Source organism: Lampetra fluviatilis, chromosome 3, assembly GCF_964198595.1.
Source record: "Lampetra fluviatilis chromosome 3, kcLamFluv1.1, whole genome shotgun sequence".
Taxonomy (NCBI): Eukaryota; Metazoa; Chordata; class Hyperoartia; order Petromyzontiformes; family Petromyzontidae; genus Lampetra; species Lampetra fluviatilis.
In genome coordinates this window covers 7,726,731-7,741,383 of record NC_136277.1, presented here as the reverse complement: position 1 = coordinate 7,741,383, position 14,653 = coordinate 7,726,731, and the positions used below count along the sequence as shown (strand labels likewise).

Sequence of the window (14,653 nt, the reverse complement as noted above, 5' to 3'; positions counted from 1 at the left end):
GTTTGGCTCAACCCATGGTGGGACAATCACCCTTTATTCTGAACTTTTTTAAAAGGGCATGTTTGTCAATGATTTTTATGAACTGGTTCTTAAAATATGTCCAAGCACTTTCAAAAACTGGAATTTTACTCACCATATCCCAGTCAAAATGAAGAGTCATGTTTAAATGCTTGAAGATCAACATTTTAAAATGAGTTCTGTATGACTAATGGCATGGTCACTGGGATGGTTACCTAAGAATAGCAAGTATGGACAAGCGATCTGAAGTTGATATACTAGGTCTATTGGTTGAAGTAATCGATAGGTTTAGATTGTAAAGATCAATGTGTCATGTGGTGGGTTTAGCAAATTCCAATTTAAACCCCTATGATTAATACCTCACCTTTTGTAATGGGTGACATCATTTTATCCAGAGATTAATTTGTTATTTTGCTATTTGGTGGTCTATAGCAACACATTGGAGTAAATTGTTTGTTACATTGAGAAGAAATTAGTTGTGCAATAATTTCAAAAGAGCCATGGTCAGATACAGTGGTAGAGTGTAATCAAGGGGATGTTATTTTTCACATATACTGCCACACCTACTCGTCCTCTTAATTGTCTAATAAAAATATATTTTATCCTTCAAAATCTGTTAGGCTAGGATTTATATTCGTGGAAGCCATGTTTAAGACAGACAGAAGATGTCCGGATTATTGAATAAAAAAATGTATTATCCTAATTTAGCTATAATGCCTCCAAATATTAATATGGGCAATGCCAAGACTTTTAAATTTCGATTTAAAGCTTTCATGACTGCAGGGATTCATATTCTTGGTTCTTTCTGTCTCTGTGTTTGTATATGTGGATAGCGTCATGAACGATGCTGTGGTTTTCGCACCTGATAATGATTGCTTGTGTTGCAATCGAAACGTCGTGAGAATTTTATTGTTGTATTTGTATTATTTGTATTATTTTCCTTCTACTTTACCGAAAGAACCAAGAATATGAATGCCACGACTGTCTGTTTTTTTAATCAATTGAGTTATGGGTGAGTGCTGGAGAAGATTTGGCAGTAATGGGACCAGGATTGGTTTCAACACTCAACCTAATCAACAACATAAATATTAATATTTTTACAATGTATTTTAGACTGGAGTGCTGTCCTCAATGATGTTGCATGGGCTCTCTGGACCAGCAGTGTCTCTTGTCAGTACCCTCTGTACCCAGAATGTCTTGTGATCGTACTTTAAGGATGATACACTCACGTGCATTGCGTCTCCACCTCCGTGATGACCTTCACAACTGGGTCTCCTTTTGCGTTTAATGCCCGCACTGTAAAGAAGTGAGCAACAACACAAGATGGGCAGGTTAGATATTAGTGGGTCCTTCTAAGAATATGAAAAGCAACTAAAGGTTAAGGTATAAACTTTCGAATGTAGTTGTAAAACATTAAAAACATACTTCACAATGCATTTAAAATGTCACAAATAATTAAGAGATGATGGGCGGGGCTTGGTGACATCATCAGCATTTTTAGCGCGTCACACTGGGCATGGCTCAAAGGGGGTTTCCCACCTTCAGGAGGCAGGATGTGGTGCCCGTCGCCATTTTGAAATGGGCCTGAGTAATCAACCACAAAATAGTCAACTGCAAATGTATTCAATTAGTCGACCTAATTGACTAATTGTCCCAGCTCTACTGTACTGTGTGCACGGGCTTGGTGCTCCACTCATAGGCAAGGATTTTCTCCAGGTGGGGGGGTTTATTGTGGAAACAAAATAATAATACAAGACGTTACAGACCAGTGCCAATCAACTTCTGAATGACGGCATCCGCTGACTTGTTGGTCATGGGGATGGCTTGACCGTACTTCACCACACTGATCAATGCCGGTTTGTGAAATTCCTTTACAAATTGTATAGAAAATCTCCAAACAGCTTCATGAAAAAATCTTACAAAAAGCATTGATATCGTGATAGACATTGGGTTGTTATAAGTGTTTAGTTGTGATCGATGCAAAACTAGTATTCATTACATCGATACTCTTTCAAATACATTGTGACGGATCACTGTAATTGTAAAATAAAATCCCCTGAGGCTCCATATTGTGTTCTTTATAACACATGCAAACTTCACCTTTGGCTGCTTTTTCCTCCTTCACCTCCTCCTCTGTCTGATGAGAGAACAAACAAAACCACGACGACCATCAGCACCGAGAGCCAGGAGGCAAACCGAGCACAACGGTGCACAGGGGACCACAGGAGGTGGCCTCGTCTCTCCCTGCTCGGCCCGGTGGCACAGTAATGGGACTGCCGGTTTGGAAGGTGGCACCCTGCTACCACAGCAGGGCTCTCTGTCTGGGATCAGCCCTCCCTGTGCTGTCCCATCACACTGGGGGATTTTGTTGCCACTCTTCTTTTTGGTAGCACACTCTTGGTTTGAACTCAAACTGTTCGACCAATTAAAGTAACATTTTGTGAAAAACTGGACAATATTTTTTAATTTGTGTAATTTGTTGTATTTTATTTGATTTAAAATTATGCTCCAAAGGACATACCAATTACTTTGCAGAAGAATGAAATATGAACTCATGATGAAACTACTCCATGTCCATAACAATCATAAATTAATAAAAGTAAAAAAGCCAGTTAACAGGCCGGACATCAGCGGAGCTTAGTGAGCTCATTCACTAAGCACTGCTGCACCGGCGGCACTGCGGTGTCTCCATGAGGAAACGTGAGCAGCCAACTGAATGTGCAGAGTGGTGGCGGCCAACAACACCCACAGCGGCAATACCACGCATTCAACCCTCCACAGGGAATGCCTTGCGAAAATGCATAAACATTTTTTAAATAACAACCACACTGGAATTATGAGGTAATGTCATTGAATGTTTCTATTAGAAACCTTAGTAACTAAAGAGTTGTAAATTACATGAAAAGGAGTCTACAGATTTACCCACATAAACGTAATTTTTTACCTCATTAGGGCAATCAGTGCCATTTTACCATCTGTGAACAAAGTCGGTGAAACCGGCGCGGTGAGACTCCCGTGGCTATGGGTTGTCATGACCACTTGTGGTGTGGGCTCAAAAACGATTCACCCATGAACGATAAAACAACACCCCTCCGGTTCCTGCCGTGTGCACCACACAAGGATCTCGTTGTCTGTCACAGCAGGAACTCGGCTATGCCTCATTGTTGAGCCATTTTGCTTGCAACTGAAACACCGTTTTGCGTGTTATCCAAACTGCACCGAGCAGTGTGAAGGCGTGCGGTCCTCTCGCTATGCGTTTGCAGTAATGTAGGTCTGGCAGTTTCACAGGAAAACGTTAATGGCCGTTACTATTAAAGAACCCCATTGTACGTAAACATTAACTTTAAATTACTATACTGATGCAACGTCTGCTCCCCACAACATATAAAATTACTTTTAACTAAAGTTGACACAATTTATAGTCATGTTTCCCACTGCTTCATCCCTCTCACCTTTTTTCTGGATATGTTCACATGGTTCTCCAGACCTCCGTGTGCTATCACATCTAAAAATCAGCACACAAGCACAATGAACAAAAACATAAATATATAAAATCATTCTTATTGTTCATACATCTGTCTAAAAAGCCAAATGACGCATTTATATGTAAGCTCAAACCCAAATAACCTTTATCATGAAGTTCATAGTTTGTTTGTACTTCAATAAATGCTCGTGAAATTATGCACTCCCAGAAGGTTGATAGGTTGTGTAAGAAATAGTGTCATAACGTATGTAGAGAGATGGATATGTAAAAAAGACATGCTGTCTGCGTATCTATTTTGTTTTCTATATTCTTCAGTCACACTTACGATTAACGTGAGTTACGTATTATATAATGTTACATCTAACTAGGAACTGTATCATAGAGGGTCCGTGCCTGTAAGTGTTGGCAGTTCACCAGCATTGATTGAAGCTAGCCTCACTCTAATGGTAAGGAGACACTATATAAAAAACAGCTCGTAGTTTTTTGTTTTGAATAAATTCTGCTGAATATCTACACTTCCAGATGGTCGTGTGGACGATAGGTTGTGTAAGAAATACTTTTATTTTTTTTACTTAAAAGATGGATGTGCGAAGGAAAGATGTCTGCTTATTCAGTTGGTTATTTATCGTCTCCACAATGACGAGAATTATTCTTTTGAATTATAGGAAATGAACGCATAACATTGTAAAGAAAACTATAGAGTTGACTCAAGATAATAATGAGCAAAACAAATTCACTCAACAATGTCGGAGAGACACATCGTGAAAAACACCGGAGTTATGGGTGTACCTAAGACAGTTACCGCAGGTGAACTGCGAAAAAATAATGGATGAAAATGTGGAAGAAAGTAGGCCACAGTTCTTTTGTGAAACTGAATTCACGATTAAAAGAAAGGTACCAATGTGCCTCAAGAATTACATGTTATTCTGTGTATACTACCTGCTATACCGTGGATCAGCGTTATGGACATTGACAAAGAAAATGGAACAAAAGCTGAAGAGTGTGAAGAGGAGCATGCGTGGCAGTGCACTCGGACACCAAGGATGTGAGAGCCACTTTGCCATCTTTTCTTCAAATTATCAGTGTGATGCTCTGTTCAATTGGGGATTATCGACTGTGCAGCAAGTTATTTAATTGTGATCTGTTGATGGTGAAGAAGTCATTGGTAATGTTGACATTGTCCTCACATTGCCCCGAGCAAGGCCTGCCTATCGTGCACATTCGTCGTGCAATTCGGATTTCCCTCCCATTGAATGAAACGCTGAGCAGCTCTAAAGTGCATACCATGAATGTGTAATGCGAGCGTAAATGGGATTGCTGCTGGGCTCTGGCCCAATCACACGTCCCGGGGTATTGGGGGCAGAGCCCGGTATGGGGGGCGTGTGGGAGGGGCCGCCATTCACCTCGGCTCCAATGGGAAGCGAGGTGAATGGAGGTGGAGCCAGCAGGGCAGTATGGGAAGGCCGGATCTGACGATCCGGAAGGGGAGGAGTCAGGGTCACGTGGGAGAGAGGATATAGAGGGGAGCCCGGAAGAGATCGGGGTCAGTTGATGGAGTGAAGAAGCGGGACCACGTTGGGTGGCCGCCGCGCCATCAGCCACGTGGCTGATGGGGCTTCGGCACACCGTTGGCCAGCGGCGTGCGGAGCGGGGAGGAGCGGAGCGACTGACGGGAGAGCGCGTGCGGGGCGCGCGCGAAAAGGAGCTGACGGGAAAGCGCGTGCGGGGCGCGCACGAGGAGGAGCTAACGAAGGAGCGTGCGGGGCAAGCGAGAGGAGCGTGCACGGCACGCGAGAGGAGCGTGCGGGGCACGCGAGAGGAGCATGCGTGGCACGCGAGAGAAGACGCTGGTCCCTTGTCAGGACCAGCGGGGTGTGAGGACGAGTGGAGGAGCTGAGGAGGAAGCACGTGTGGGGCGCACGCGAGACGACGCTAGTCCGGACGAGACCAGCGGGGTGAGGAGAAAGAACTTGAATAAAAGACCAACGGAGACCAGCAGTGCCTGACGGAGTCTTTTATTACAAATGTAACGAGAGGCGCAGTTTGTCAGTAGAAAAGGGCTTCCCATCTCCGGGGGTTTCAGACGGTCGCAGAAGTGCATCTGAAAGCGTGCAACGCAGTGGCCATCTTTGTTTGATGGACAGCCAAAAGCTGCTACGAGGATGGCCGGAGTTTGTTTGAAATGAACGGAGTTCGTGTGAAGATATAAACTAATGTTGATGTTTTTGAATTATTTGAAGGTACTACTTTAAGAGATCTGTTATTTTCAGAAGTGCAAGTTCCCGTACATCTTGTAACTTGGCAGTGTCTCCTATGAATGGGTTTATACGAAGGTCATCTCAAAGTTTTGTCATCCCCACCACCAGAACCTTTACGTAAAAAGATATTGTTGGGGTCTCATGTTAAGATTCTCACACTATCTGGTTGGTTAAGGAATTAAACGAATTACATCAGCTACCAATGACGTGGCCATGGTACAAACCTTAGTGAAGAGGACATCTGAACAAATGGCCTCTGTAAACCCACCTGCAGAGTGAGAATTCAGCACTCGGGTTGTTGGAAAGCCGTAAAGCTTTTGCACTTTCACGATATCACAGGGGCTCAGGGAGTTGCCGTGCCCCATGTGCAGCATGAGGACAGGGTTTTTAGGGATGATGGTTGGGTTGCGCTCGTCCACTGAGCCCGCCGTCCTGAATGAACACACCCACACATACACACACAACCCCAAGTACAAAGCACTCCTTGATCAGGCCATTATTGGTAAACACAAATAAGAAATTAGTATACAAATGCAAGACTTAAATGAACAAATATACATTCTACAGGGCAGGAGTGTCGTTATGTATTACACGAAGTCACAGTTCACAGGAGTACTATACAATATTACACATTCTGTAGAGTGGGACAGCTTTCATAGCCCATTGTGCACGACAAAGTTGAGGAATCATGATACACGGGCAGCCAGGGCAGCACCAATGAGTCCCAGTGATATCCTCGTGGGCCCTTCACCACACGAGTCCCAGGACAGGCTGTGGGGGCCCCAGTGCCTATCACCAATGAGCCCCAGAAGAATTTTGCAGTACCAGGGGCCCGTCACCAGCGAGTCAGCAACAATGAGATCCAAGGCAGCCACAGTGGTAGATGAGGACCAGGACAGAGACCAGAGGTGGTACCATTTAAGAGCAAGGACAAGGAGAGGTCAGGAAAGGGTCCAGGAGGTGGCATAGGGTTAACGCCAAGCAAAAGAGGTTGAGAAGAAAAAAATATTAAAATGTGTCAGGGAGGCAGAGGAGATGAGCAGGGATGGTCTGGGTTGGACAGCAGCAAAATCAGCGGCACACAGTCACGTCGACCTAAGGAGAGGTCAGGAGCAGGAGATAGATCCGTGATTAATTACAATTCTAGTTCTATGATTTGTAATTACTTAGAATCACATTGAAAATGTAACTGCAATTTTAGATAACAATGCTGCTGTATTCTTTAGTTCTTTTGGTAAAGTCACAAAGATAGAAAACAAAAGAAAAAAATAAAAATAATAAAAAAACTCACGACGTTTCGATCGCAACACAAGCGGTCGTCATCAAGTGGAGAATTGTATTTTATTTTAAAAAAATGTAAATTTCTTTTCTATCTACGTGACTTTACATAATATGAATTCCTGCAGTCACAAAAGTTTTAAGTAAAAATTTAATGCTGCTGTAATTGTAACTTAAATTGTGTGCAGGTCCAGCTGGAAGGCGGCCAAATTAGCCATGCTGTTGAATACATAACCGAGTGCGTGTATCTGGGTAAATCAGTTGGACTGGAATCAAAATTATGGAATAAGAGGTAATTGGGAGCTGGATGGAGTGCAACTGCAAAATAGTATTTTACCATTAAAAGCAACAAACCAAAGTTCTTAAATCATAAAGGTTTAATCAGTGAATAGTATCTGCCATGACATATGAATCATAAAGATAGATAATGAAACAGATTATAAACAAAAGCTGAAAAGTACAGAAAAAGGGTGGTAAGAAGCATGCTGGGAATTACACCGAGAAACAGAAAACTTATCTTACAGTAAGGTCAGTATATTAGTCACACGTGCTGTAGTGCAGATAATATACATGAGCACACACACACATGTTGTAGTACAGGGAATGTATAACATACAGACTATATATATGGTACAGAGAATGTATAAGACACAAACATGCTGTAGTATAGGGAATGTATAAGATGCACACACACACACGCTGTGATATAGGGGAAGCATAAGACACGCACACACAGGGAGTGGTTGGGCTGGCACGTACATGCTGTAGTGCATGATGGAGCTGCAGTCGTAGGGGGCGGACACGTCATGCGCGTGTGATTTCTTAGTGAAGATTTGACTGTGCCATTCTGAAAAAGAAACATGGTCTAACATGTTAAACCTTCTTTGTCACATTCGCTATGAATATTATCGGTCTGATTTGTAATTTATTTTTGGGTGAGGCCACGTAATGATCTGGCAAAATTTGTATCAAAAGGCTCACCACCACCCGACACAGCCAAACAAATTAAATTGTATTGTTTCAGCTCAGAGTTAGGTGAAAAACATTTAGCACAACCACATTTAGCAATCAGATGCCACGTTTCACTTCAAACTGTCAAGCATATTCAGGAACATCCAGGAAGTCGGAACTTCCCCTGCACCCAACCCGGTTTCTAAAATGGATGTTGTAGCACCACAGAAACAACCAATCAGATGTATCAGATTTCTAAATGAACAATAAATTAAAGTTAGAATTGCCACCGTTTATAAAATTAAATTCGAATAAATTTGTAATAGTTCATTATTAAAACTATTAATAAAATTAAATAAATGAAAACTAAATTAAATCACGACGTTTCGGAGGCAACACAAGCCTCCCTCATCAGGTGTAAAAAGGCACAGCAAAATAACTGTAGCGAGAGTTATTTGTGATGAAACATTGTTATATAGGGTAAGAGGAGGGGGAGGAGCCAAGGAGGACGGCGCAGGATGGAGGGGGAGGGGGTTGGGGTGTGGGTGGAGCCAGGAAGGTGATAGAGGACGGAGTCCCGGATGGGGGAGGGGGGACGCAGAGCGGAGGAGAGTCACGGTTGAGGTTTAACATGGTTAATCACATCTTTCCAATGATTGCTCAATTTGAATCCATCTTCTCGGTTGAAGTTATGTCTATGTTTGTACATCTGTATAGCCTCATGGACAAATCTTTGGTGGTATCCAGACGGCTTGCAGAATACCTTGGTATCGGAGAAAACAATATCATGATCACCCACAGCGTTGTAACAATGATCAGCAACGGCCGAAGAATTTGTTTTGCCGTGTTTCAAATCTGATTTGTGCTCGCGAATTCGGTCCGAAATGTCGTTTCGTCTCCCCGATGTAGCAATCACCACAGGTACAACTCAATTTGTACTGTAAATCCGGAATGACATCCTTTACGGATGGGATCAGATCACGGATTTTGTGTACTGTATTGAACCGGACATGGATCTTGTGTTTGTTTAGAATTTTGGAAATCTTTTTGGTAACGCCTGCTATGTATGGCAGCTTGATGATTTGATCGGAGTTTCAGGTGGTTGTTTCTGCATGGTGGGAGAAACAGCTTGGCGGAGAGTATGGTCTGAGTATCCGTTCATCTTGAGGGCCAGATGTACATTATTTTGCTGTGCATTTTACACCTGATGAGGGAGGCTTGTGTTGCCTCCGAAACGTCGTGATGTTTTGTTTTCATTTATCTTATTTCATTAATTGTTTTATCTACGTGACTTTACCGAAAAAACCAAAGAGTATGAATCCTTGCAGTCAAGAAAGCTTCAAATCTAGAGTTAATTATTATTTTTATTTGAAGAATATTTGTAGTCAAATGGGAAGGCCAGTCTGTTCTGTACAATTCCATTAAACAAAACAATAAACTGTGAACACGTTTACAACCTAGCATCAGTTAAGAGGGTGGCACGCTGCTATATTGTGCTTCCAGTTATTACAAATGAGACTTGCCTTCTTGCCTGCTAGGGGTGTCAGGGAGGTGAGTTGTGGTTCTACTAGATGAATTGTCGTGATTAGGGTTCTGATTCCATTCAAGAATAGGTAATTTTTTTAACAATCTGTTTAATGCAGTGGCCTCCAGTGGCTGCAGGAGGTTACTGAACTCATCCAAAAAACGTATGAATTTCTAAATGTTGTTTATTTTACACACATCTATGCGTGTATTGTTAGCTAAATAATTAATATTGATTAATTTATCCATCGTTACACCGCTAGTGCCCAGACGCAGACAGTAGAGGAGGATCGGCACTCATAGTACCAGAGGCAGTTCGGAAGCAACAGTCACAGGTGATGCTCATCCTGTACTGAGAGATGGAGTCACATTGTCCCTCTCACCGGGCTTCATGTTCTCTGGCACTACCCAGACGTGGTTGTCGCGGTCACTGCGGCAGTGCTCATGGTGGAAGCCGAGCGTGTGCATCAACTCGTGCAGAACCGTGCCCTTGGTCACCTTGCCGGGCTCCAGGGACAGATCCTGGGCTCCCCCCTGCCTCCCCACGTACGACCAGCTCTTGCTGAGAGACCTGAAAGTAGGAATCATCCATTGGATCACGTGATTATTTGAAATACATTTAGATAAAGTATATTTTAGATTTTTATGTAAATGGGACAATGAGTACAGAAGAGTGAAGTTGTCATTTTATGACACCCACCACTGCTGTAAACTAGAAATGCAATTTGTTCTTCCAGACAAAATGAGTTTCCATCCGAAGCAAAACCTTCTCACGAGACGTCAAAGGTCCTGAAATTCTCTTCAATTAGGCTAAAATATATTCCACTGGTAGAGGAGGGTGTACGACACACACTTTACTCATGTGATCTAACACGTACATTTATTTTGAATCAATATTCCACTGACAACAATAAACTCTCTTCAGCTAAGATGTGATTTTAGATGCATAGTGACTGTGTAAGACGAGAACATTCAAGACCAAAATCAGAATCTCTATTTAGACTGGATGAATCCGATGAGCTATGAAGCACTTTTCCACTCCACACCTCTGGCAATGGCCAGAGCAACCACACAACGTGTTGGGATTGGCTGTGGTGAGGCAGAGCCAGTACAGCTTGTGAATTACAAAGATCTATGTCATCATGATTGAGTGCTGAATGAGAATTCCAGATGCGAGTACTGGCTGTGAATTATTGAATTATTGTACAGTATATGGGTTTAGGATGTGAAATCCTCACCCCTCCAAGGCCTGGATGTGAATGAAGTCTGTCTCTTTTCCATGAGGGCAGAATCGCATGTGGGTTTTCTTCTCAAACTCCTCTACAGCCTGCTCGATGGCTTTCACATCGTAGTCATCTGCAAGACAGAGGCATTTCATAGCAGTGAACTTCAATGCAATTTGTATGCATTGTCCGCATTGAAGTCATTGATATTAATTATCATAATAGGGGGGGGGGGGGGTTGTTATTACAAAGCATTATTACAATGTTTGTATTTATATGCATACGTTAGAGTGCTTTAGACCAGGACCTACATACTACATGTGGGAGGCAAGGAAAATATTTGGTGGAACGGTAGCAGCTGACATCAAATTATAGCTGTGAGTAGCACCCTATTATGTCAATAGGAGCTCAGGTCATCATGGTGATGCCATTGATGCTGTTAAGTGTTAAGTCAACAGCCAACCTTCAATGTCTCCAGCATCTGGTTGGTGGTATGACTGCGAGTCTCTTGATAAAGGCAAACGCACATTAAGATGCAAACATAATCAAAAATTCAGCTGTCATAATGAGACTAGTGTTGATAAAACCCTCAAGGTTAACTATGCATGCTACTATAACCAATGTACGAGTATTCACATTTCATGGATTTAAAGCGATAATAAAAAATGTCAAAGAAGCCTCTCCATAGAGCACTAACACACTGATAGTTCATGAGGTCAATGCGACACTTACAGAAGTCCTTGGACACCTTGTAGGGGATGTACACACGGCCATCGCCACTCTTCGGCCAGTGCCTGACTGAGTGTGAGAGGCTGCTCTCCTTGACTCCACACCCGGTGAATTCTGAAAGGTGGGGAGACAGCTCACGCAGGACGCTCTTCTCGCACAGCCTGGGCTTGTGTGAGTTGTGACACCGGCCTGTAAGCTCTTGTCGCATACAGCATCAGAATTGATGGACGATGCTGTGCCTCAACTCCACCCACACAGCACAGCCACTACCAACCAGAGGTCGCAATCGGGTACCCGATACCCGTACCCTGCCCGATACCCGGCTACCCGTACCCGGCCGGGTACGGGTACGGGTACCCGTTTGCGACCCTGGTGCGGCCGGGTACGGGTACGGGTGGGCCGTGAGTCACTGGTGAGTCACCGTTTGTCACTCATTTCCCAACGTCTTGTCTCTTCTCACAATTAAAGTTCCTAGAATCAACCCACCCGCGCCTGCAAATGGCTTCATCCCAGAGGTCGCAATCGGGTACCCGTACCCTACCCGATACCCGGCCGGGTACGGGTAGCCAGGTATCGGGTAAGGTACGGGTACCTGTTTGCGACCCTGGTGTGGCCGGGTACGGGTAAGGAATCAAAACCCGTTTGCGACCTCTGCTACCAATGCTCTAATGTACTTACAATGAACATGTAATTAGGGATATTTGGGGGGAGACAGAAATTAGAAAATGGCATGTCATTTGCATATCTCAAATTTAATGGCATGAACAAAAGCCCCACCAAAAATATTTGCTTTTGGGACTGGTGTGATAGGGACAAGCGGCTCAGAGGATTCCACGCTACTCTACTATGGCCAATGTTAACATCATTCACGTATGTATGTATGTTGAACTTGTTTCGCACCGTACTTAGATAACCGTTATAATTGGAGGTGAGGGGGAAGGACAACAAATTAAATACAAAAAGCAGTTCAAAATAAATTCGTTTTCAATTTAGAAAATAAGTTTCACGACAAAAAACCCTTCACCGACTCACACGGACCAGCGTGGTAAAGAATGGTCAAACAACCCCCTTGGCCATCACAGACTGGGGAGGCCTTCATCCAGCAGTAGATTGACAAGGGCTGTACATTAGGTAACGGTTAATGCAGGCTGATTAAGAAGGGCGCTGTGTTCACTGCACTGGGCACATGGAAAAGGTGGATTCCTCCCGTGGGCCCCGTGAACCTGAATAAGGCCCCGTGGTGCCTACCTTTCTCTTTCTTCTCCAGAACCTGGGGAAGCTGAAAAAAAATAAGGCAATAAAAATTAAGCACAAAGAACTAACCATGAATGATATGTATTTTATTATTACCCAAAAAAGCTTTTCTCATGACTCTTTCCAGGTTTTCAGGAGGGCTCTGGCAAGGTTTCGCACTAGGAGGTGATGATTGCTGAGTATAATTCAAATTGAGTAATTTGCAGGTAACTTTTCCAAATTTGGCAAATTTGGACGATGTCATCAGCACACTATTGCCTCCTCTTGTGGATTACGTCACGTGATCTCTAACACCCACTGTCAAGCACGTATTTTAAAGTTAATACACCAGCAGTATTAATCAGGGTGGCCACTGGATTTGAACTGTGAACCTCTGCAACAAGCGGCGAACGCCCCACCGCTGGGCTGCGTCACCATGGCGAGTGTTACGAGGGTTTATATGGGACAGCTGAGGCTGTAGATTTGCTTCACTATAAGTAAAACATTTTCTACAGAAGTCGGGCCATGTTCTGCCTACATTATGGAATGTTGCTGCATATCTCACCGTTATTTTGTGGCTTGAAACACCAGCATCTCTGGACACAGCGCTGGCTCCTGCTGGGGTAACACAGAGAGAGCAATCAGCGCACACACTCGTGCAGAGTGCAAATGGGCAGGATCGCCAACACACGCGGCAGTGCAGACAGCACCACCTCCAAACACTCTGGGACTGTGTCTGTGGGTATGATGCTTTTTGGGTATAATCACAATCATCATCGTCATCATAAACGACTGCTTAATGAAAGTGTTAACCAAGTGCATGTCAACGCATTTTAGTTGTTTACCCTATTATGCCATGAAATCTTAACATCTGCACACACCGACATTTCGAATGACAAAGCGTCTTTGCTGGCTCCTTTTTAAAATCCATATTTCTGACGCACAGAATAAAGTAGATATCACTCCTGCCTCAAACATGCACCTTCTTAGACTAAAGTTGACCTCTACACTTTCAAAGTGGTTTATCTTATCCATCAAAAAACACTTTCTGCCAAAATATTTTTCTCAACTTCCTTCTCACAACCCCCTGCATCTGCACAGTATCATACATGTGTAATAAAAGACTTGACCACGATGTCTGGCTCAGTGTCCTTTATTTGGTTCGTACTATATTTCCCACACGGCTGTCTCCTATTTGTCCAGTCCCCACAGTGCTGGCTCCGAAGTCGCTCCAGTCACCATCAGCAGCCCCGCTGCTGTTCCTTGTCGCTCTCGTAGCACCACAGCAGCTCCGCTGCTGTTATTCTCACACAGCCCCCCCTGGCTGTACCTGCTGCAGCTCTTCTCTCCCTCTCAGTCACTCCGCAGCTCTGACAGCCTCGTGCTGTCTCCCTCTTCGTTGCTCCTGCAACTCCTGGCAGCCACACCGCTGCCTCTACACACACAGCCTTACTGGCTGTACTTCTCTGCAGCTTCACACCACCCAGTAGCTCCCTACTCCCCGGGGTTGGCTCCCGATGGCCGACGGTGCCCCCCTCCTCTCGTTCGCCCGCGTGGCCTCACTCTTTTCCATTCACAACCCGACTGACTTCTCCTTCCGGTTTACCCCCTTAAGGACCCGAACCTTCCTCCCACGTCACATGACTCCACCCCCCCCCGTGACGTCACATCCAGAAGGTCGCTTACGCCCGCATTACACCACCCTCCCCCGTAGAGAAAATCCCAGCCGACCTCGGCTGAACAATACCAAACCGTGATGCGGCGAACCGACCTTCCCCCCTAAAGGACACTAAGCATGCAATATAGCAACAAGAACAACAACACAAATAACATCAACGAACGTACGAGAAGCATGCAATAAATACAGCGATAAGAACAAGAACAATAACACAACATACAATCAACGAAACGTAAGCGATTTGGAACGTGTGCGGGTCGCCGGCCCGTCCCGGACG

At 44.1% G+C, this 14,653-nt stretch overlaps 1 protein-coding gene and 1 long non-coding RNA gene across 2 annotated transcripts; both read right to left on the bottom strand.

Annotated features, from left to right (window-relative positions):
• Positions 1-1,247: 1,247 nt before the first annotated feature.
• Positions 1,248-3,517, bottom strand: LOC144948898 (uncharacterized). Its single transcript, XR_013640211.1, has 3 exons — positions 3,471-3,517; positions 2,119-2,155; positions 1,248-1,314 (listed from the first exon to the last, which is right to left on the bottom strand). It is a non-coding gene; the product is annotated as an uncharacterized LOC144948898 (long non-coding RNA).
• Positions 3,518-10,810, bottom strand: LOC144948132 (astacin-like). Its single transcript, XM_078877564.1, has 5 exons — positions 10,752-10,810; positions 9,897-10,084; positions 7,798-7,885; positions 6,084-6,192; positions 3,518-3,523 (listed from the first exon to the last, which is right to left on the bottom strand). Exons 1-5 carry the CDS (start codon positions 10,808-10,810, stop codon positions 3,518-3,520), a joined length of 450 nt encoding a protein of 149 aa, XP_078733690.1.
• Positions 10,811-14,653: the final 3,843 nt, after the last annotated feature.

Coding starts and splice junctions, on each gene's coding strand:
- LOC144948132 (XM_078877564.1), bottom strand. CDS start 10,810: ATGCGATTCTGCCCTCATGGAAAAGAGACAGACTTCATTCACATCCAG. Junction 7,886..9,896: donor GCCAGAGAACATGAAGCCCG/GTGAGAGGGACA, acceptor TTTCTTTTTCAG/AATGGCACAGTCAAATCTTC. Junction 6,193..7,797: donor TCCATCATGCACTACAGCAT/GTACGTGCCAGC, acceptor GTGTTCATTCAG/GACGGCGGGCTCAGTGGACG.